This window comes from Anguilla rostrata, chromosome 9 (genome assembly GCF_018555375.3).
Source record: "Anguilla rostrata isolate EN2019 chromosome 9, ASM1855537v3, whole genome shotgun sequence".
Classification (NCBI taxonomy): Eukaryota; Metazoa; Chordata; class Actinopteri; order Anguilliformes; family Anguillidae; genus Anguilla; species Anguilla rostrata.
In genome coordinates this window covers 41641644-41665364 of record NC_057941.1, presented here as the reverse complement: position 1 = coordinate 41665364, position 23721 = coordinate 41641644, and the positions used below count along the sequence as shown (strand labels likewise).

The window sequence follows — 23721 nt, the reverse complement described above, 5'->3', positions numbered from 1 at the left end:
CTCTGAAAGATTATTAGTGGTCGGCTATTAATGTATTTTTGGATGAGTTATAATATATTATAATAATTAATAATTAATGTCAAGTTTTCTGTAAAAAGTCATTAAATGTTGGAAAATGAACGATGACCATGAAGCTGGACACTCCCAAGACAAACAACACCAGTGGCCCCCCACAGAGATGAATTTTAAATTCTTAGCATGTAGTCAAAGACTTTTTACCATGGGAAGTGTGACAGAGCGGTTGAGAAACTGGACTTCTAACTAATGATGATGTAGCACTAAGCCATTTAAGCTGTCTTGGGTAAGGGCCAAGCAAATAAGCAATGACAATAATTAGTAGGAATAGTTATCTCACAAAACAATGCTTAATGACTTTGTGGAGTCAGGCTTTGTGGAGTCATAATGGACATCTGACACCTGCCCACGAAATATCCACTCCTAACGTGTCTATCTGTCGCTACAGGCAGGTTGAGTGCAATCCCACTCACTGACTCAGCGATTACATAGAACTGCAGTTGTAGGAGTACACAAAGACACGTTCATGCGAATGGGCAAAGGGGATAAATGGTGTTCCACTCATTCTTGAAAGCACAAGTTGCATAGATGTCAGGCTGTGATCATAAAAGATCACTTGGACCATCAAACTGAGTCGCGTCCTGACATGAATCAATCCATTTTTATCTCTATTTTTTTGGCCAGGGTTTCCAGTGGGGCATTTATGCCAGTCACAGCGAGTGAACAGCCAGCTTTTATGACAGAGGACCAGAGCAGAACAGGCAGGCCAATAGCACGCAGAGCTGTGTGTGAAATACGTGAGCTCAGAACGGGCACAGGAAAGTTCACATAGGTAAATGTGTGTGCCAGGGTGCCAAGCTGGCTCTGGGATCCTGTTTTAGAGGCACAGAGAGCCAAGATAAACATGCTTATTTTATCAAAGATCTGCAACTTCCTGTCTGAGCAGGCATACAATTCCAAGGTATTGAAGGGGAAGTGAGGGGACAATGTTGCTTCAAACGTCTGAGTGTGTGTGTGTGTGTGTGTGTGTGTGTGTGTGTATGCGTGTGTGTGTGTGTGTGTGTGTGTGTGTGTGTGTGTGTGTGTGTGTGTGTGTGTGTGTGCGTGTGTGTGTGTGTGTGTGTGTGTGTGTGTGTGTATGCGTGTGTGTGTGTGTGTGTGTGTGTGTGTGTGTGTGTATGCGTGTGTGTGTGTGTGTGTGTGTGTGCACGCCTGCGCGTGTGCATGCATGCATGTAAAGACTGCTACAGGGCAATGTTAAATGGGCTAACAGCCTACGGCTGCCACCGTCACTTACAACACAATCTCTGCACTGTGAATAAGCGCAGTCTTTAAACTGGCAAGAAATAAAAATGCAGTTTGGTGATGCACTGTCTTAAGTGGAAAAGTAGATTTAAAATCCTAATGAAGTGGACGAATGGGCCAGTAAATGTAATCTGCTTTTGGCCACTTAACCGCAGCGTATGCTCAATAAGCTGGTCAGGATTCAGCAAAAAGGGCAGACCGGATCGCTGGCTTAACTGCGGCTGAAATCGAAAGGCCTCACCCTGCAGACGGACATCTGGTTGGTGGTGAGCGTCCCCGTCTTGTCGGAGCAGATGACGGAGGTGCAGCCCAGCGTCTCCACGGAGGGCAGGCTGCGGACGATGGCGTTCTTCTTGGCCATGCGCCGCGTGCCCAGCGCCAGGCAGGTGGTGATGACGGCGGGCAGGCCCTCGGGGATGGCGGCCACCGCCAGCGCCACGGCGATCTTGAAGTAGTAGATGGCGCCGCGCACCCAGGAGCCGCCGTGGACGGGGTCGTTGAAGTGGCCGATGTTGATGACCCACACCGCCACGCAGATGAGCGAGATCACCTTGGAGAGCTGCTGCCCGAACTCGTCCAGCTTCTGCTGCAGCGGCGTCTTCTCCTGCTCCGTGCCCGCCATCTGGTTCCGGATCTTTCCGATCTCCGTGGCGACGCCGGTGCTCACCACCACGCCGATGGCCTTGCCCGCGGCGATGTTGGTGCCCTGTGACGCGATGATGCAATAAGCCGGTGACGTCAACTGAAAAGGACTAGCATCGAACAGCCTGGGCGTTTGGAACTACAGCAAGCTTATTATTTGAGAACATAAAACCCAGGGAAAGAGTGTGGTTGGCTGTACAAAGCATATGGAAATAAGTCTTTATATGGCCACTGATTTAGCATGTGTGGTATGTTGTGTGTGTGTGTGTGTGTGTGTGTGTGAGCTCATAACTGTATGATTAACTGTTGCAGAATCTGATATAAGCGGCCTATAAGTACCTAATATAAATCCTACTTGGATTATCACTAATATCTAATAAATAGTTTAATATCACTAAAGCCTAAATGAGTACATAGCAAAAATGTAGTGGTAGCTCATAGATCAAGCACCAGGGGTAAAGGTTTAATGACATTCCATGCGTCTACTTTGAGAATTACTGTTCTCGAACACAATTCAGTGTAATTAAGTAGACTGGGTAGAACAAAATGAATGGCTCCTGACGCTTACTTAACCATTTCTACAATGTGCTGTCAGAGTAGTGCTTTGTGTGAGCATTGCAGTGAGACCGAAAGGTAGAGGAATGGTTCTTCTGCAACACGCCATTCAAATATTTGTATAAACCATAAAGTTAACGATTTTTTAAAATCTAGGCCCGGTTGGTTATCTTGCATACTTTGCAGTCAACATTTGTCATCTTCATAAACACAGAAGACCTCATGAATGCGGAAGGAAGGGATTTTCTTACCGAAAATAGCATGTTTTTCTTGTCTTGATTGACAGCTCTGGGGTCAGGAACGGGGTCTGTGTGTTTGATGACGGACACAGATTCCCCTGTGGCCAGAAAGAAACAGGTCTGTAATGCAACTGCACGGCTAAACCCTCCTCGTTCCGCATTCCAATCCACAGACTGAGGTGGACTGAGGAGATGAGGACTGTGAATGCACTTCGGGAAGATCCATCGATCCCTGTGTTTACAGATCTGGGAGGCGGTCGCGATGAGAACGATTCTGCCGTAACCTCACCACTTTTTAAGAGGACGTGCTTCTTCATTTGAATGTTTTAAGGGTTTAAACAATTGCTTTCTTGAGCAACAGTGCGCTTTCGTCTTTTCGTTTATTAAGCATCATAAAACAGCAAGAAATTATTTGGTTATGCAGAGGAGATGCATTCAGATTGAGATACCGGATTACATATTATCATTTTTAATAACTTTTTTTTTATTACAGTTCCAGCATTGTGGGTAGACATAATGGCCCATCACTGATTACAGGGAGCTTAGAATATAGCCCTCTAAGGCCCCAGTCTTTCTTACTTCACATTTAATGGTGACTGAATTTAATCGCGCCCATACCCCCAAACAGAGAATTATAAAGCCGGAACAGCCTTCACCCACAACCCTGCAGCAGCGATTCAGACGGGACAGCCACGTGAAAGAAAACACTCCAGGGCTGGGAAATATTGGCTTTCTGGCAGGAGAGAGAGCGCGTGTTCCCACCGATCGCAAGGTCAATGCAAACAGAGCAGAAGGCTGGGCAGATAAGGCACAGCTATCCCAGCATTCACAGGGAGAGACGGCGGCGGGGGCCAGCAACGCCGCCGCAAACGGGAGTCGCGGCAGGAGAGAGGGACAGCGGCCAACGCGCCAAAACGAGGGGAAGGTCGCTGCATTTAATGGACTGGTCGGGCGAAAGGGAGAGAGGGCCGACTTCCTGTTCGTTTTGTACTCGGAGCACCTGTTGAACCTCGGTACCCGCAGCTTAATTATGAGCTGTCATTTTGCGCCTGTGGGAGCCACCGAGATCCGCATTAATAGATGAGGCGGATAGTCAACGTCAGGCAATATGAACTTTGCCGCGGTACGCCATCTGCCTCCCAATGAGGAAGTAAGTCTCTTATATAAATGGCAGTCTTGATTGCCATCTGATTGCATGGGAGTGCATGTGTTCCACAGAAGGACCCTGGTGCTCGCACAAAATGTCACACCGACAGCAAAGGATAACTGCCTGAGTGGCAATCTGTGTCCTTCCCTTGACACGGTGCACAATAACTGGGCAGGGCAAGACTTCCTGGTGCCGCTGTTTCGAGTCAAATAATGAAAACCTCAATGAGAGTGCTGTTTATGGCCAGATTTGGGGCAAAAGTCGATGCTGAACTTCAGTGTCCTTCAGTGTATTACGGTACCTCTTAAACATCTGAAAACAGGTATCATTTGGGAAAAACAACAAGCAAAAAGGAGAACGAGATGATTTCGTGACCCACACCCCCCCCTCCCCGCCATTTACCTGTCAGAATGGACTGGTCCACCCGTAGAGTTGTGGATTTTATGGACGTGATCCTAATATCAGCAGGAACCTTGTCACCAACTGTTAAAAAAGAAGCGAAACAGGGTATTGTAAAGGAGCAAAAAGGCGAGATTGACATCTGGCTGTAAGAGAAAATGCCTCAGTAAACAAACAGCATTGTAAGAACCAAATACTAATTATCTATGGCCTAAAAGAAAATGAGCATTTAGCATGATATGGTACGTTCAACTGCACAATCAAGAGGAAGCAAGCCACTGGCAACCATTTATCTGGATATGTACCCCAGCGTTCCCCAGGAAACCACTTCTTAAATTACAACATATTGAGCCCTTGCTCACAAACAAAGCCTTAAGCAAAGGAAACAGTTTTCAAGGTGCTGTTTTACTTCAAAGGCAACAGCAAGTAGGCTCAAAAACTGGTTCAATACTGCACTGATAGACTTGTGGCGAGTCCAGCAATCGATAAGCACCTCACTTTCTGCTCTGTAAACAACTGTTTGGTCAATGCCATGAAAGCAAATGCATTTAAAGAGAGATCATTCTTTCAACTGCACCCTTAAAACTTTGTGCATAGCGTTCTTTCTCAGACAGCTAATTAAAAAAAAAAAAATTCATTTTACAAATGTATTTTTACCGGAACAATGCACATTAATAAACATTATCGTAAATTTGCCAGCATAAGTGAACTGGCTAGTTTTCAATATTAAATTTTAAACCTAGATGTAAAAAGGTATTAAAAACAATTTAGAATTTTGTCATCTGCCACATGCTTTTACCCAAGGCAACACATAAATGCATTTAATATGGCAATGTAGCAGGTCACACTTTCTACCCTCTTCCTCTTTTGCTCAGTTCTGCCCCCATCTTCTCTGTTTTTCCTATGTAGTGTCAAGTTTCACAATCTGCAGACATACACAGAGGGTTTTACAGCCCCGCTGCATCACAACGGCGCTTTAACAATTGTATGCACGGGGGCCATCACGGATCATTCCCATGATGCATTTCTCTATACCGTAGAGTGAATAGAATAGAATAAACCATAGAGTGTCCATAAAAACTGGAGATGGTGGGGGGGGGCAGGCCGCAGAACCGTTCTATGGGCCAGGTTGTGAAGCCTAGGGAGTAATGGGAAACAGCCTCAAGGCAGAAGAGCTTGCTGCCCATTGAATTCAATGTAGAAAACCAGGATGATTTAAGAACCAAAGAAAACCTCATTGGTCAATTTCTAGACATCATAAATTTCATTATGTGTAGCAGTTTGCAAAGTCATGGTTGTTCTGATCCAGAAGTCTTGAGAAAAATCTTTATTAAAATGTACATACTTTATCACATATTTTTACAATCTGCTTTTCATTTCAAACATAGCGATTCAAAACCAACGGAGACATTTTTATTTTGTCTACAAAAGTCTTGGTATTTCCCATTCACTTTAACGGGTGCCTCCACGTTTTGCACTGAATGATGCACTCAACCGAGCACAGGCCTACGGGACTTCGCAAGCTTAGGTTAGCTGAAGGCGTGCTTTCCTGTCTAGTTAAATATGCATGTCTATGGAATAAACAGGACACGCACTGTGCATCTGAGACCAACTCTTTACTTTATTACCAGGAGATATCCGATACTACCAGCAACGGTCCCATTATCCACCTGATAAGAAAGCTTAACAGATGAAGAACAGGCCGTCCTCCAATTTCACCGGGCTTCCATCGCTGATATAATAATCACGGTGTCCTTTTACACACACAGATTCCATTCAATTAGGCTGCTTCACTTTATTATCGAAATGCTCGTCAGCCCCTCGCTAATACTAATAGGTTTGAAGGCTTCATTCGCACTTGCAAAAACTTAGGAGATAATTAGTTGAAGTCAGCTAATATGAGTGGTGATAGGTCAGAGTAATGGGAGCTGGAAATGATGTCTTAATATCCGATTGGCTGGATTGTCTGCGAGCAATTCCACACATGCCAGGTGATGCAAATGCACATTAAGTCAACGTTAGGTGAATCTATTCAGAAAAAAGAATGTCTGTAAAGAAATAATAATACCCCATACACTTGGATTTCTGGCAGACAAATGCATCTGCAGCGATGTTGAAATCTATTCTTTATGAAACAATTACATTGCACATTTCCATCAAAGGAAACCTTTTTAGCATTGTCATCCAAAAATGAGGCCTGGATTCAATCAACAACAAATTTAAATTCAAGCGTTAGTTTTTATTTCCAGAAACATAGTTTGGCATGTCCAGTAATCAACAAAATGTACTTAAACTATGTACTAATACTGGCATGTATTTGTTTGTCAAGGTTAAGGACAAATGCCTTAAGAATCCATTAACATTTCATTTAACATAATGCAATCCATGCAATGCATGCAATCCATTGACCTTTTATTTAACATGATAAATTCTATGACGGTTACCATGGTTTATGAAATACGGGGGGGGGGGGGGGGAGGGGCTGTCACATGGTACATTAAGTAAAGCTGCCGAGTCATGTAACCCACACAGTTCAAGTCAGGGCCTGATGGAACGGACATCTAAACGAGGTGCGTCTAACCACCCTCTTTCTCCACAGCCAGCGGTGTTCCCAACGTAGTAAACAACAGGCACATCGATTCAACAGCAAAACGCTCAATTGCACACAGATGGATGTGGGTGTGCAAAAGGATGGTTTGCATGACGTGCGCTGTCGAGTCAGTCCCAGTACGAGTGACTAAAGGGATTTTGGGCTGGAGACAGGCGGCACTGTTGACAGCACATCATCGGGCATCTGCAATGCACGAGGCTGAGTGGGACAGACCATCTGGCTTGTGAAGCCTGGATCCGCACTGATGACCACAGTTCATCTCATTTCAGTCTCATTACTGACACTGTTGGACTATCAGGTTTTTCTCATCGCCGAAAAAAGGTTGTCCTCTTGCAGCCCAACACTGTCAAAACAGGTTGCGATTTTAAGGTGGGTGGCTCTGAAATCTGGTACAGTGGAGGAGTGATGAGGTGGTCTCAGGCTTGCAAATGAAATTTGCGTAAGCGCTGAGTTGAACAAATTCTGTTTGTCTTAGCCTCTTGCTAAGATAATCTCTCTCTTGCACCGAAATGGTATCGGGCATCGTCGTGGGCCTGGCACGGTGGTGTTGACTCACTGTTGACAGATTTTGCTGGTCAACAGACAGTTCTACTAGTCACATGGTCACGGTCATGTTAAGCTGCCCCACTGTCACCTGAGAAGAGAGCAGCTCTTTCGCAGTGTGGCTCAAATGCCGTGATCTCACTGCAACAGACACTAGGCAACTGACTCCACTCATTAGTGCAAGTAAATCACCCATTAATGAGTGCAGTGACCGAGTGAACATCTGTAAGACACCTGTACTTTACAACAGTCACAGCTTACTTAGGACTACATTTCCCATGGGGCCGAGCACTGCGCTGACTAAGCAGATCCTTTGGCCAAAGGGGCAATCTGGGTCTCACTGGCAGTGATGGTGCCCAACGAGGCGATCGTAGCTCCCATAACAAGCGTGCCATGTCAACGGCTGTGAAAAACAGCAGGTGGCTCCGGCAGCATGTGCACGAGGACATCAAATCGCAAACGAAGACCTACGTGCTCCAGCCCTGTCCGGCACCATCACAGGGGTGGGCAAACCCAAATCTGCAGCTGCAGGCGGAAATGGTGTGGGACACAAAACCGAAACACCAAAAATACATAAAACAACATTCCTGTTCTCCGTGGACCTACATGCATACACACTGTAGGTCGTATTTTAAAAGAACTTGTGCATCTCTTCCTTGTTTTCTTGGGTAGTAATGAGGACATTCCGAAGGAGCATCATATATTATCCGGGAGAATTTTGAAAATATTCATTAATATCGAGTCCTGCACTCCGTCTCCCACTGCGCCACAGAGCGTGTCTGGTGATTTGTGAACTGTCAGCGTCTCAACTCGGGAGCGACAGCCCCCTTCACCCATCTGTCTTCTCATCCCGCTCCCTGATGTGAAGAACACTCCACCTAATCCGGTGAGGCTGGGGGGGGGGGAGATGATGTCATGCATGTGTGGACGCCTCCACTGGAACGCTGTCTGCTAATGACCTTGTATGGCAGCATCACAGACAACAGCGTCTTCCTCTGACTATGTGAGAGAAGCCACAATGCTGATGGGGGGGGGGGGGTGGGTGGGGTAAGCTTTACACAAGTCTGTTAATCAGTCCTGGGTATCGTTCTTGCAAACTTTACATCCTCACAGGCCCAAGCCTCTCACTTGTGTGTGTACATCTCGACCATTCAACTCTCAACTCTCTCTCTCCCCAACATACTTCATCAGACCTGGAGCTTTCCCCTGCACCAACTGCAGCTACTGAACAGGAAAATGAACACGAGCACATTCTCTGCTTCTGAAGCCGACAGAACCCAATGTTGGCCCAATGTTCCTCTGACGTTTGCTCAATGGTCCTCTGACGTTTAACCAACGTTTTTTTACCTTCCACCATGCCAACTGCTGACTGTCCTCAATGGTGCGAGAGGATATGTGATTTGTAGCAGCACCCAGGCTCAGTGAGATGTCAATCAGCAAAGCATACAGCCCTGTTGTGTGGGCTGGTAAACACATTCTTAATGATTCCGCACATTAAAAGCTTCATCAATGGTAGCAATTAAACCACTACATCATCCAAAATGGCTGTCACAAAGAATACCGGCAGAGCATAACGTGTGAGGTTTGCTCTGTGCTGGATAGTGGAAACTTCTTTGTCATAGCAACCACGGCGAGGAAACCACAGCGACACAAAGAAAAGTGGGTTACAGTGCCGTCCCTGTTCTCACATAAAAGCGCAAACATACGTACGAACGAAGCGCTCTTCCCCGCATGGAAGACAACCACGAGTGAGTTTCCAAAAGAGTCCCCTGTTTTCCATATCTTTGAGGATTTCATAAATCCTGTGTGTATGTCCCTACACCATATACAGAGGAGCTTTTCCATCTTAAAAAGCAGGGAAATTTCCACAGGAGGTGCAAATCATAACTGTGGCATGACACTGGAAAGGCTGACAATGAGCAGGCCACGAATGGTGGAAACTTGTGTGTAAATATATATATAGTTTCAAAGGCACTGACCTTTTCCAATTCCCTAATCACCTAGGCTCGCGTAAAGTTCAAGATCAAATTGATACTAGCAGCTAATCTAACCTACATACAGTTTCTATGGTAGGGACTATAAAAAATAAAAAATGTGTGCACATTTTGCCATTTCGGTTTGTTGTGCCCATGTCACCTAGCAAGGATTCCAAGACTGTCCACTGGAATTACTAAAACCTATATTTAAAAAAAAAAAAAAAAAACACACACATTTTTTGCTGTGGTTTACCTTCCCATGTGTTTACTGCTGTTTAAGGTTGCCTAGCAACAGGAATATGTCAGGAGGAGCAAGACTCGTCAGAGGGAAGCCCTGCTCCTCCTCTGAGCATGCTGGTCTGAGCCACAGTCGGCAGCCTCTCTTTGGCAGGCTTGGCTGCAAACTTCACACTAACTTCACAGAGACCAAACGGCTGGACGGGCTCTGTGCTGAAATGGCGGCGATTGCAGATTACTGATTACGACATCTCCCGGTACTGCTAGCAGTTGCTGCTGCAACACCGCTGTTGCAATGTATCTCTCTCTAGGATACCTCTGTGATTAGCTTTACATTGATATCCAGCTAGAAATAAGTTACTCCATATCCCAAACTTGCTTTTCTGTAGTGGTACCCATTTTGTAGTACAAAGGACTTGAAAAACTGCAAAGTGTTGCAATGTAATAGCTACAAAGCTGGACTTCAAAGGACAAATCTTGTTCAAAAGAGCAAAGTGCTTGAAATATAATGTTTTAGTACATATCCAGCTATATAAATGGACCTTTACATTACATTAAATCGATCTTTAACAAACATATTTTTATTTTATTTTATTTTATTTAACCAGCTGCTCTTGGTTGTTCCGAGATCCAGGCACAAAAATAGAGGCGACTGAGCCTTTGCAGTAGTAGCCCCGAATCTCTGGAACAGCCTACCTTTTCATATAAGAACTGCTCAGACCCTAGAATCAGTCGCTGCTGAAGACCCACCTCTTCTCGTTGGCATTCAATTTGACTTGAGCTTGTCACCTTGTTTTTATCTTCCATATAATTATTTTATTACCATGTTTATTGTTCCCATTTATTCTTATTTTTTATTACTTTTATATTCATTTTTGGTATTTTAAGCCTGTTCAAGCACTTTGGTCAACTGTGGTTGTTGTAAATGTGCGATATAAATAAACTTTGACTTGACTTGAGTCATTTGTGCAAGTCACACTGAATAAGGGCATCTATTAAGAAACATTGTATATAGTACATTGCACAAAAGTGCAATAAATTACAATTGGAATTGGTGAATGGAATGCTTATTTAAAACACTAATTTGATTGGCATATTACAATGACACGTTTCACAACAGCTATCATGCCTACTGTTGCACTGGTTTGTGGGGGGAAAGAATTTGGGAGTGGGACCTGGCGCCCACGGAATCCTCCATAGACATGCATATTTAACTAGACAGGAAAGCACGCCCTCAGCCAACCCAAGCTGTGAAACCCCGAAAGTAAGCTTGTACTATGCATGTCTTCATTGCTGAGGGCAGAACAGTGAGCTCCCCATTAAAATGAATGGGGAGCATCGGACTTTTGAAGGCAAAATAAAACCACCCCGATAGTATTTTGAAACTCGATTGACCACAGTTATATTTCATATGAAAAGCAGATTGAAAAATAGGCATTATGTAATAAAATATGCACATTTCAATAAATATTTTCCCAAGACTTCTGGACCAAAACAACCATTGTTGTAGCTGTCGCACATAATGAAATTTATGATTCTTTGGTTGTTAAATCACCTTGGATTTCTACATTGAATTGAATGGGCAGCAAGCCCTTTCGACTTCAACAGCTGTGAACATGCGCAGTGAAGGCCGTTTCCTGATACCTCCCAGGCTTCACCGCCTGGCCCCTCCTACCCTCTCCTGTTCCTATGTACGCTCTATGGTATCCTCCCTCTCAGCCTTCCTGTTGTGAGAACCAGCTATTTCTGCTGTGCTCCGACAGATTTGCGACAGGAATCCTCCCATTCCAATTTTCTTTCATGAAGTGTTCACCAATTAATGGACGACTGCCCCTTCAGGGTGCAATGTAACCACATTCCAGTAGGACATGATGTAAGAAGCCTAATTTTCCCGACAAAAAAAACTAAAGGTGAAGGTCTACCAAAACTATGTATGTACTTCTGTAAGTCACTTTGTACTGAAATGTACTTCTGTAAGTCACTTTGGCTAAAAAGCACCTGACAAATCATTAAATTATACAATTGTAAAGGTGCAATGATTTTCAGTGATGCATCCAGCAAAAAAAGACCAAAAATGTAAACAAATATTGAGATCCACCTGAGCAACTAAAAACAGAGATAACAGAGCAAATGTGCCACAGCATCAGCAAACAATGAACATCGATAAGAGGACGGGTGCTCAAGAAACTAACTCATTTACCTTTAAACCTGAATTGGAGTGGAGGGGAAGGAATGCATGAATCTTTTAAACATTCAGGATCTTTGTTCATGTAGAAACACAGGGACAGGTACACGGGTGCTGGTGCGATGACATCATCCTCAGAGTGAATCATTCTAGGCAAATTAGGTGTTCATAGGCAGGATTTCATAAAGACCCTTCATAGAGGTCAAAGGGCATGAACACTGCAGTGAGTGTTTGGGGGGGGTGGGGGTGCTGAGATGGCAGCACGCTAACCCTGCACGGTTTCCTCACCCGCGGGGTTCACCGGCGGGTGGAATGTGGGGCCTGTCGCGGCACAGGCCGCCGTAGCCGCGGAAACAAAGGGAGGTCTGTTCTGGCGTGGCGCGTGCGGGCGGGCGGGCAGGTGAGGCAGCCGCTTTATCGGGGGCCGAGGGCGAGACGGTGACGCACCGCGGTCTGGAAGGGCCCGCGACATCCGCAGCGGGTCTGTGGAGATCAGCCGCTCCCGCGCGCGCTGGCATAAACCAGATCTCTGCCCGCACGGCCGCCGCCATCCACTCCCCAATTTCACTCCGGCGCCACGACCCTCCAGAACCAACAAAAAACCGGCGATGGAAGTCACGCCTGTGTCATCGAACCACACGCCGTGCCTGTACCTATCTCCTTTTAATCCCCGTCTACCGCACCCGAGCACACTCGGGCTTCAGAGGCTGGCAGGACAGACTCCGATGCAGGTAGTAGAAGACAATGCGCGACCGCGGATCATTCATAACACGAGGAAATCTCTCACTCCGAAGGGCAGGCATTACAGGCACATCTGTTGAATGTAACTCTTTTTTTTTTTCTTTTTTCTTTCCCTCCTCGCGCCGCCGAGCCGCAGACTGCGGCGAATGCTAATGAAGCCGGCGACACTTCTGAGAGGCCCTCCGCCATCATTACCAGAGCCCGGGCCCAGGTTTACATAAACAAACACTAATTGCTTTGATGAGACCCAGGCGGGGGGGACAGGGGGACGAGGGGGAGGGGGGATGAGGGGGGACGGGGGGGGATAGGGGGGAGATTGGCAGCAGCTGAAATAGTCTCGCGGCAACCAGATGTTCCCGAGCCGGGGAGGACGGCGGCTAATTTTAGAACGGAGTCTGCCCACACGCGGCCCGGCATTCATAAGGAAAGGAGGGGTCACCTACCCGGGGGGGAGAAAGGGGCTGAAATACACTCAGGAACCAGGTGGCTGAATCGGCAGCATAGGAAAACCTTAAAGCAACAGTTGGAAATTCAAATAGCCCACAACAGCCACGGCCACTTTACTCTGACAACTGTTGCTCCGGAGCGAGGGCTTGTGGAAGAAAGGCAGGCCGGGGATGTTCCTCGGGGTATTCCAGGGGTCTGGTGCTCATTGACGGACGTGGGCCTGAACGCCAGCCCAAAGCCAGGGCCAGAAATCAGGAGCCCGTGAAAAAGCCAGTCGCACTACTGGCCGGACTTCAGATGAGGCCGCGAGAGTGGAAAAATGCGTTTACGCACACCTGGGGCGCTGGATTTACGGTCCGCGGGCAGGTTTTGCTTCATGGGAACTTGACGGCACCGCCGTGGTTTGGGGGGGGGAGGGGGGGGGGGGGCGATGGGGACGCTACGCCGCTTCTCTTACCGGCCACCTCCACGATGTCCCCGGGGACGATTTCCCGCGCCTTGATCCGCTGCACGGCCTTCCTGTTCATGCGGTAGACCTTCCCCATCTCGGGCTCGTACTCCTTCAGGGCCTCGATGGCGTTCTCCGCGTTCCTCTCCTGGAGCGCAAAACAGGAGCCTATCAGAGCCCAACTCTGCCAAACAATCAGTCCCGGGAGCGCCATGCAGGAAGGGGACACCGAACGAGTGGAAATAACACTCCCAAAGCGCGGCAGGCTGGGAAGCGTATGATGTAATGGAGGGAGGCCTCAAACTGGTAGTTTAAAGGACAAGGCCAGCGTAACTTAATATTTCTATTACTGCCAACATATCCTATGAAAATACCAAAACCTGCAATCCTGCTGTCCGTCTCTCAATACTGACCTGACGTTATCCTCCCCCATCTAACGCTCTACCAGGAAGCCATTCATTCAAACTGTGCGCTAAAATCATTAAATACAGTTCAGAAAGACATTAATTTCTGAACCCTCTGTCTTAGTTTTGAATTGCCTATTCTGCTTTTCCATCAATAAATTGAAATAAATTCACTAACGTATCAGCTTCCAAGTTTCCAACCTCTCCATCCGTCCTGTAGACATATTTCTATAAAAGAAAATGTATTTTCCCCAACTTATTTAATTTGCATTACCCAAGAAAAAATCCATACTCAGTATAAAGCCTACAATAGCATGTGCTGTTACAGTTTGTGTTTAACCAGAACTGCTGTGTCGACTTATGAACTATTATTACATTTTAGATAGATTTGATCTATTTTATTCAATATTGCATTTGGGATAGTCTTCTAGCGATTATTCATCCTGGGCACAGTCGCCGCTGAGGAGAAAAGAGATGATGAATTTCGGTCCCTGGCATGTAATGCTGTTTAGAGCATCTTAGAAAAGTCATATCAATAAGAGTGCCTCTGTCTCTAAAATCTTCTTCTAAAAGCGTTCAGCTTTGATGACACGAAGCCTCTCTGATGAGAGCCAATGCCAACGGGAAGCCCCCTTTCGGGTGAGAAATGCATGTAGCTATCAACACAAGTTTGACAGAACATTTAGATGAGACAATCTGTCATCCTTATTGCTGAACCACCATGTATTTCTACATTTCAGAAGCGCTGTGATGCAACTGGACACCTTCAAATGCGGATTCCCGATTCTGGAGTATGAATTAACCCATACTGCACCGTCTCTAAATCAGTCCTGTCTTAGAGCCCGCAGTCAGCCGCAAAGAGAGATGTGCCTCTGACACGGGGACTAGCCAAGCAAGAAAGAGGAGGGGAAAAAAGAAGCTTCCGGAATATTCCTCTCTTTCTTTCTGCGGGCCTTCAGAGACAAAGTGTCACGTCCTATCTCTGAGCGCGAGGCTGCGGGCACTGAGACGGAACACGGCCACTGCAGGCCGGACCGAAGCCCCCACGGCTTTCGAAAATTCGACAGCTTCCATATCTTTCAACCGGACGCGCGACGGCACGCAGCGAGCAACCGTTTCAAAATTGCGCTCCGTCGTTTCCATAGTCGAGATAACAAGCTCTCGTATCTGTTCCACTCCCTGCCTCTCAGCACACCCATAAAGTCAGTGCAGTACCCTACTGTAGGGCTGACAACTCCAAATCAAACAGGAGGGCTTTTATTAGCCCAACCGACACATTCTATATCACCCCCCCACTGTTTAATTAGCAATTTAACTGTGGCTTAATGTCAATATGAACAAGTTCTTGAGAAACAGAGACCATGGATAAGGGCCAAGGAATTTGTAACAGCTTACAAATCAAGAGTCACAACCTGGTTGTTGATGAGGCTGACATAACTAACGTTCATGAAATTATTCTTACGAGATTCAAGAGAACTCAATAAAGTTGCACAAGAAAACATTTAGTGAATGGTTTGAACACTTTTTCCGATCATGTTCAGCATTCCCTAAAGGCACGTTTACCATGACAACTAAATGTCAAACTCTGGCCCCCCCAAACCCCCACCGCCCCCCCCCCAACCCCAAGTTTACAGTGGGCCTCACCTGCCATACTCCAATCACAGCGTTGGCGATGAGGATCAGCAGGATGACGATGGGCTCCACGAAAGCTGTTGTCGTCTCCTCCCCTTCCTCAAACAGTGCCAGCACCTAAAGGACACAGGGGGGGACAGCCTCAGTGAGCGGCCCCACCACAACACACACACTCTCCCAGGATGGCTCTTCTGTGGACCACTCCACTTACCCGACCGGCTTTGTGAAGTTTTAATTCACTACACATAAACCAGTGTTAAAAGAAACCATTGAAGAAAAGTGCCCTGCAGATGCAGCCATCTTTAGGCAAGGAACACCTTACATTCAAAATCTGTTTAGCCTTTACTAACTGGCCTCAGTGGTATATACTCCAGTTATAAACCCCAATTTCATATGAACTCCACCGGATCTATATATAGAGCTGGGAAGTATAGCGCTGAAAGGCATGAGCCATGGTGTTACTATGGTTGCCGCGATAGGATCAGTGCGGCAGGGGAACTGCTGGTGAGCTGGGCGTCTGTGGTATTCCAGGCCTTATGCTACAAAGCCGAGTCTGTTACACGCCGCTGACATGGCCCGGGGCATTTCCGCTATTGCAAATACAGGTGCATGGCTAAGACAAAAGGACACCCTCATTCTTTTCAAAAAATGACAACAGGGAAGTGTTGTGAAAATGAAACGCAGGAAAAAGACATGCTGAATTGGCAATTGCCTAGAGTTGGGGAGAGGGACAAATAAAGATTAAAGCAATAAGTAGGAGGGTATGAGAGTGAGAATGTTTTGATCGACTTCTGGCTCCTCTTTGTGCATAGGTGGCATGCTAAACGTGCTAACCAATGCAAAGTGCTTAATGGCAAACACAAGCAATTAATAAGTGCGTTCTCTCAAAGTACCATACAACATTGCATTTTTGCAACATTAGACCTCTATCCTGCAGTCTACTGGCTACTGCATGGGCCTCTGAAAACTTTCAAATATTTTCCCCATGACCTTATCAAAGTATCAAAAGCAATCTTCTTTAATCTTTGAGTCATCTCCCACAATGCAGTTACAGCAAGACAGTTTCATATGGTACCATTCAATACTGACAGAACACATTAGAGGAAATGTTCAGTCACTGTATGAGTGATTGAAAAACAAGTTGGTCATCAGTCATTTGGCTATAAAACCACAAGTCCCCCACACTCTCATGGGCCTCCCAAGCAAGGCTAGGGAACCATAAGCATTCTGACTGCTTTGCTGAGGAAAATTGATGCCTGTGCATGAGGCCTACTCCAGCATTAGCCAACGTGTCTCATGTTGAGAATCATTAACAAAACAAGAATTCAGGAGAGAGGTTTCTCCAAACAGAGTATAGACCATTGCTTGTAGTGGCTAAAATTGGATCAATATTTAATTATTAGCTGATTTTTTTTTTTACTGCATATCTCTTTCACGTGAGTGTTTTAAAGGTGGGGCAAATAACACTGATGGACAGTAATGCACTCTGTCTTTCGGTGTTGAGAATAGAGGGTTGATATCGTTCTCTGAAAGTTTTTTGTCTACCGTTGTTAAAAAGTAGCACGCATTAGTATTCCACACACATTAAAATGAGATAAGGTCCATGTGCTCTTTCAATTTAAGTAACAATTTCAAGATGCATGTCCCTTGTGTTAGATTGCTTTTGTTTGTTTAGCTTCTTACACATCCAGTTTCACCATCTTCAAAGCAGATTCAAAAGCCATAAGCTAATCAGGGTCAGTGCAGTGAATAGCACGGTCACCTCATAGCAAGAAGGTGCCGAGTTTGAAGGCCAGCCGAGGCCTTTCTGTGTGGAGCATGCATGTTCCTCCTGTGTCCGTGTGGGTTTCCGCTAGGTACTCTGGTTTCCTCTCACGGTCAAAAAACATGCAGTAGGTTAACTGGAGTCTCTAAATGAATGAGTGAGTGAACAGTGAGTGCGCCCTGCGATGGATTGGTGACCTCTCAAGGGTATATTCCTGCCTCTCGCCCACTGCATGCTGGGATATGCTCCAGCCCCTGAATAATTTTCTGAACCGAATGAATGATTTTGGGGCCTTTATGGGATCTTCCAGGTGGATGTTCAGAGGACGTGATCAGGAGAATAGATGCGATTCAGGTCTGTCCTTTCCATTGTCATCACAAAACTGCACATAGTTAAACAGCGGTCAGATGCACCGTTACAGCAGACAGTTCAGACAACAGCTAAAAGCTAACACAGGGCAAATTACATCCGGCATGTTATCTATTCATGCAGCTGGATACTTACTGAAGCAGTTCCTTGTTCACAGCTACAGGTATAATTGTCTTGCCACCACCTGGTAATTAAATCTGCGAGCTTTAATCTACAAGTCCCCTTCCATCACCACTACATTACATAAATATGGCTTTAAGCAGAGAGTAAAGGACCATCTTAGCAAGTACTATTAACGTGTATTTAAAAAGTGGATAGGTGAATACATATATAACATGTAAGGGACTCTGTGTGAGCAGGGCCGTGTGTAGCTTGATGGGAGAGTGATTCTTCAAGAACCTCACGATGAGGGAAACCACCGTATGCTGTCAATCGCTGACTTGTATGAAACAACCACACAACATTGCGCTTCTCCGAAAATCACTGCGACTGGTCCAATCAAAAACAAATTAACAGTACATGCATCCCGCACTCACAAAAGGCCTGGTAAAAGTTGGGGAAAGATTAAAAAAGCCTAATTCTTTCCATTGTAAATTCATGTTTTAAATTTCCTTGACTGGTATGATTTTTTAATGGGTTCACATGGTGCAAACATGTGAGGGACTCTGAGATACCACAGACACTAAATTAATGACAGTCACCAGAGCAGTGAACTCCAAACCACATATCTAAATGCCCGAATCACACAATTATAACAGAAGTACACCAGTTCTGAGAGCTGTGCACAGGAAAAGTATTACTTCAGCTGAACTGAGCTACATCATAGTGTGGCATTGCCAGATTTCTGAGGATCTTGCATGAGTTGTTGATTGGTTGCATACACCCAGGAGACAGTATTCTGTTATTTTAAAAAAACTTTTTTTGCACCTTTAGATCAAATGAAGTAGCACTGCAGAGCTTCCCAAATCAGTTTCTTTATTTTAAGAAGAAATCTGTGAATTTGGCAAGCATACACTTAAGCAATTCGATCAGATTACACCAGTTTTCAGTTTTAGGGTTTTGAATATTCTCAGGTCCTGCATTCTATCATATATTCTCCCTCAAGCTTTGCGATCTCCAAGTCAATTTTTTTTATCTGATTATTTATGCAGTCTAGCCCCCATTGTCATTTCAAACATGTCTATGCAGGGCAGGGAATGATATCTGTCATTACATCTGCTTCTGTCCCTTAACATGCAAAAACACGTAATGAGCTGGAAGCGTCGATTCAAATTTATTCAAAAACCACACACATGAGTTCAGGGCATTGGCTCCACGCAACCTCTGCGCACATGCAGGCTCATTGTGCTCATTTGGCCTGACGACATACGAAAAGTGCCCGGGGGGGGGAGTGTTCCGTAGCTCCTTGCCGTTTTAGAATGGAAGGGTTTTCCCCCCGTGAACACAGACGGGGATCGGCCCTGACACGACCTGCCGGGCAGGATTCCCGTCAGCTCGCAGGCACGAGCACGTGACCCTGGGGCGCAGCGGTCACACCGAACCCCGCGTCCGCAGTCTGAGAGCTACTAGGACCAGCCCGACCAGGACGAGGATCCGACTTTTGGAGGAAAGTTTTTTTTTTTTTTTTTTGGTCTTCCAGAGTGGAGCTGCTATTTTCTGAGGCAATTCCGCTCGGGAACAAAAGTGACGTAGGAAAGACTGAGAAACGGCCATGATTTAGGCCGCTGTGTGCGGTTCCTCTGGGTTTTCCATCTAGCCCTGTAAACAACGAATCGGGCTCATACTGGAGGAGGCACGCCTACAGTACAGTCCAAAATCACACACGCATCCAAATGCTTTTTAGCTCATCGGCCTGGCTGTTGCCTATTTCCAATTCCTCGCTCAAGCCCAAAGCAACTATCAAACGAAGACGATTATAGTGTAATTAAACAGTATGCATTTTGCATTGCATGCCATTTCATAAATTCCCAACTTCCTCGAAGCGGTACAAAAATATGGAATGGAAACCGAATTTTTTTTATTTCAGAAGCGTCTTTCAGATGAGCAAAGGGAGCGCAATTAGGCAGCGAATTCCTAATTTCTGTATTCGTCGCGACGCCTTTCCGTGAACTCACTGCAACGGCAGGGCTTCCCTCCCTAATGGTGACGAACGCAGAAGTGATTCACAGAGTAATAAGGAAGAGGAAGGGCTCAGAGGCGGACGAGCGACGCCACCCCGCTGTTTCGCCCGCCCGCCCGGTCCTGCCCTCGCTCGCTGACGCGAGCGGGACTCCTCGCGGCCGTGGAAACAGGGCGGCGCGGATCAGAGGGCCCCGGGCTCGGCCGTCAGAAGGAAGGCCTCCGACATCACTGCTCTGCTCTGCAAGGCCATACAAAACTCCCGGCCCTGTTACATTACATTTATTTGGCAGACGCTTTTATCCAAAGCGACGTACAAAAAGTGCATTCTGTGGTCATAGACAACTACTAAACACAGGTTCAGTAAGATACAATACTTATTTTGTACAGCTATTTCTAGCCAAGAACACAGTTTAGTTCACACAGTGAACACTATTCAGACCTAACCTCTGCAAAGCCAACTAGGCAGAAGAATAAGCTACAGTATTAGGACAAACACGAATTACCAAAAAGTGCTGGGATGGGGCAACGTGTAACAAGTGTCATGAAAAAAAAGGGGTGGGGGGTGGGGATTTAGAGTGAAATATACAGCGTGGTGGTGGTATGTGGCCGTAGGTGCAAACGGGATACGGTATTGGTTTTCTGCACGTGATGTGATTTAGAGATGCTGCTCAAGCCTTTTGAGGCTCCTTCTAATGTTGCACCCCCCCATGATTAGGTGGTAAACCAACTGCACCATTTCAACTGTGTGGGTGTACCATACCAGTGATCCAGTGGCAATTACACACTCTAACCGTTAGTCTATCATGATAACGACATTTATCAAACAAATATGAAAAATAATAACAACAATAACAGTCTGAATAATAATAAAGAAAGGTTTATAGCATGGGTCTTTAAAAATGAAAATATTTGTAATTACTATTCTGACAATGGATAATGTCTGCACCATGCACGTGTAGACAAATCACATGATATCCTTAAACTTCATTTCAAGTATTATATGACCTGATAGTTTTAAAGAGATGCTAAGAGACAACAAAACAAGACTCCACAAGATGCCGTCCAATGGGATCTTCTGCAGAGGGTGATTGGTGCACTCAGGGTGGTGGTACTTACAAAAGAGACGCAGGCAGCCAGGAGGAGGATCCTCACCAGGAGGTCTTCAAACTGCTCCACCACCAGCTCCCACAAGGACTTGCCTACAACACAGGGGGAGAGAGTACAGTAACCCTGGTAACCTCTCTACCCACAACCCACTGCTCAAAAATCCTCAGTGTGGTGTCACCCTTGCACAGACTCTGACATATTCCAAATGATTCACAGATATACAGATATTCATATGGGCCTATGATGATTCCTGGCAACCATGGATGAGTTGACATCTGGAACAACAGACAGTTTATATTCCAGCCAAATATTTTCAAATTAAACCATTACTATCTGAACCGGACCAAACACCATCCATAAAATACACTCCCAGTTATGAGTGTGTGATATATATTTTGTACCCAATAAAGTCATGGGGTTAATGAGGTTCATAAGGATATTATGAATATTGTTATTTTCTCCACTCAGGCATCTCGAATGCTGGCAGAATTAGCATTCATGCTTCTCTTCATGCCACATTAACTTGATCTGTCATTACTGCTGCGTTCATACATGAGTTCACACTTACGGGTGAAATGCACCGCACAATAAGGATTGTCCCTTTAAATGCCGATGTTATTTTCTCTGTCGCATTCACTGTCTGAATCACCCCGCCCACAAATTAAATACACACATACAAAACACACAGAACAATGGTGACTGTCATCAAATAACACCGGTAACACAAGTATGATTAACAGTCCGCATCATCCAGCTCCACTTCTAGTCACACAGCGTATTTATAGAGGTCCTGAAGGGGGGAGAGCTAGGTTGTCATTCCTCATTCCCGTGGATATGATTGAGGCGACCCCTCCTCCGTTCCCCCATCCCCCGGACCCTCATACATCTTCCATCAGGACAGGTACTGGCAGCCCTGGGCAGCTCCAGGCCTGCTCGCCAGCAGGATATATTACAGCGAGGCGCAAGAATCTCAATTTGGCAGCGAACAAAAGCTTATAAAACAGACAGTGATAAGCTGGAAAGATCAATAGTTACCTTCCTCAGCAGGCAGCTCTGTTGGTGTTGTCACACGCAGGCAATCCACAGTGGAGCACGGTGAGAACAAAAGAGACAAGAAATAAAAATAGTGATTAACATTAACAGGATTCAACAGCCAACTGACAAAGGACAGTAACACTCACCCACTCTTAGCAACAGACAACACAGCAAAGTAAAATATGTGATGCTTTATCAGTAAATGAATAGCCAAGGCATAAAAAACCTCCATACCTCAAGCAAGTGGCGCAACATTATTTATGGAGCTTCAAGTTACGGTTTCAATGCAAAGCAATATTTATAACCAATGGTCCTCTCTTTTCTTGTCACTGTTCATTATTTTCCCATTGAATTTCTACACGTTAAATCTAACTGAGTTAAAAGCAAGCCATGCTGTGTGTGACAGAGCATACATCTTCAGGTACAGAGAGGTGCGGCAGCACCGAAACACAAATCCACCGAATATCCCTCTCAAAAATCGACCCCCTCAAAAAAAACCCACACATCAGCTTCTGCGGGACAGTCAGAAAGCATGAGGACAAGTGTCCAAACGGGGGGTGTGGTGGGGGGGCTAAGGGTGTGTCAGCACTTTGATCAGCCGGCAACAACCCCCCCACCCCCCCCCCTCCCCCTTGCCATTCGCGCGCTGCGCAGGTGCAGCAGTCTGCATGCAGCCAGGCGTTACAGCCAGCTCTGCAGAGGCAAGGCTGGGAACCCTCCGATACGCAATCAGACGTTCTCTCTGCTTCCTTCCGTCTGCTCCCCCCCGCCACCACCCCCCACACGACGGGCGATAAACACGCGCCACTGCACTTTCTCCCGGGGCAGTAGGGAGCCGCCACCGCGCAGGGGACGCCACGCGACGCAGCGAATAACCTTGGAGGGAAAGGACTGAGGATCCGGAGCAATGGAGGAGGGGGAAGTTCACAGGAAATCATTAGTCCCAACCGCCCCCTCCCCAGACAGGGAATCTGATATTAATGTCACGCTTCCTTGATAAATGTCAGGGCACCATCTGTAGACTCATAAGAAATCTGTCCCCAAAATACTGGCTGGATGATGACCCCCCAGGTTCTGGGGCATGGGCTTAGATGGATATCTCTGGTAAAGCACGCGCACACACACACACGCACGCACAGACAGACACACACACACACACTCACACACACAGACACCACAAACACATACACACACAGGCATACGCAGACACCACACACACACTCACACATACACCGACACCACACACACAAGCACACACTGGCCCACACACACACACACAGACACACACAGGCATACGCAGACACCACACACACACTCACACATACACCGACACCGCACACACCGACACCACACACACAAGCACACACTAGCCCACACATACACACACATGCAGACACCTCACGCAGACCACACACACACACACACCACACACACGCACACACTAGCACACACATACACACACAGACACCACACACACATACACATACTCTAGCACACACACACACACACACACACACACACACAGACACCGTACACACACCGCCCCTATGCCCGGCAGCAGCATCAGCGGGCCCGTAAATAAGGGAGCCTCAGCAGAGCTGGAGAGGCCGTGTGGGCGAGGGGAGCATGTGGAGAGTGGGAAGGAGCCGGGTCGCGCCGCGAAGGCAAGCAGGAGAAGGGAAAAAAAAAACTGCATCTGGCAACCCCGCAGATCCACAATCACGCAACTCTCCACGAGCAAGGGGCTCATTCGCATTCACAGCACCCACACACACACACACACACACACGGAGCGAGC

General features: G+C 46.3%; 1 protein-coding gene across 2 annotated transcripts in view; it reads right to left on the bottom strand.

The window, feature by feature from the left end:
- Positions 1 to 23721, bottom strand: part of atp2a3 (ATPase sarcoplasmic/endoplasmic reticulum Ca2+ transporting 3) — a 61533-nt gene that overhangs the window by 21732 nt on the left and 16080 nt on the right. For both annotated transcript variants that reach the window (XM_064352197.1, XM_064352196.1), the window contains exons 2-8: positions 21924 to 21941; positions 20898 to 20980; positions 15539 to 15643; positions 13500 to 13638; positions 4306 to 4386; positions 2769 to 2854; positions 1562 to 2026 (exon numbers count right to left, since the gene is read on the bottom strand). In XM_064352197.1, coding sequence (XP_064208267.1) covers positions 1562 to 2026; positions 2769 to 2854; positions 4306 to 4386; positions 13500 to 13638; positions 15539 to 15643; positions 20898 to 20980; positions 21924 to 21941 — 977 coding nt within the window. The remainder of the gene's footprint in view (positions 1 to 1561; positions 2027 to 2768; positions 2855 to 4305; positions 4387 to 13499; positions 13639 to 15538; positions 15644 to 20897; positions 20981 to 21923; positions 21942 to 23721) is intronic.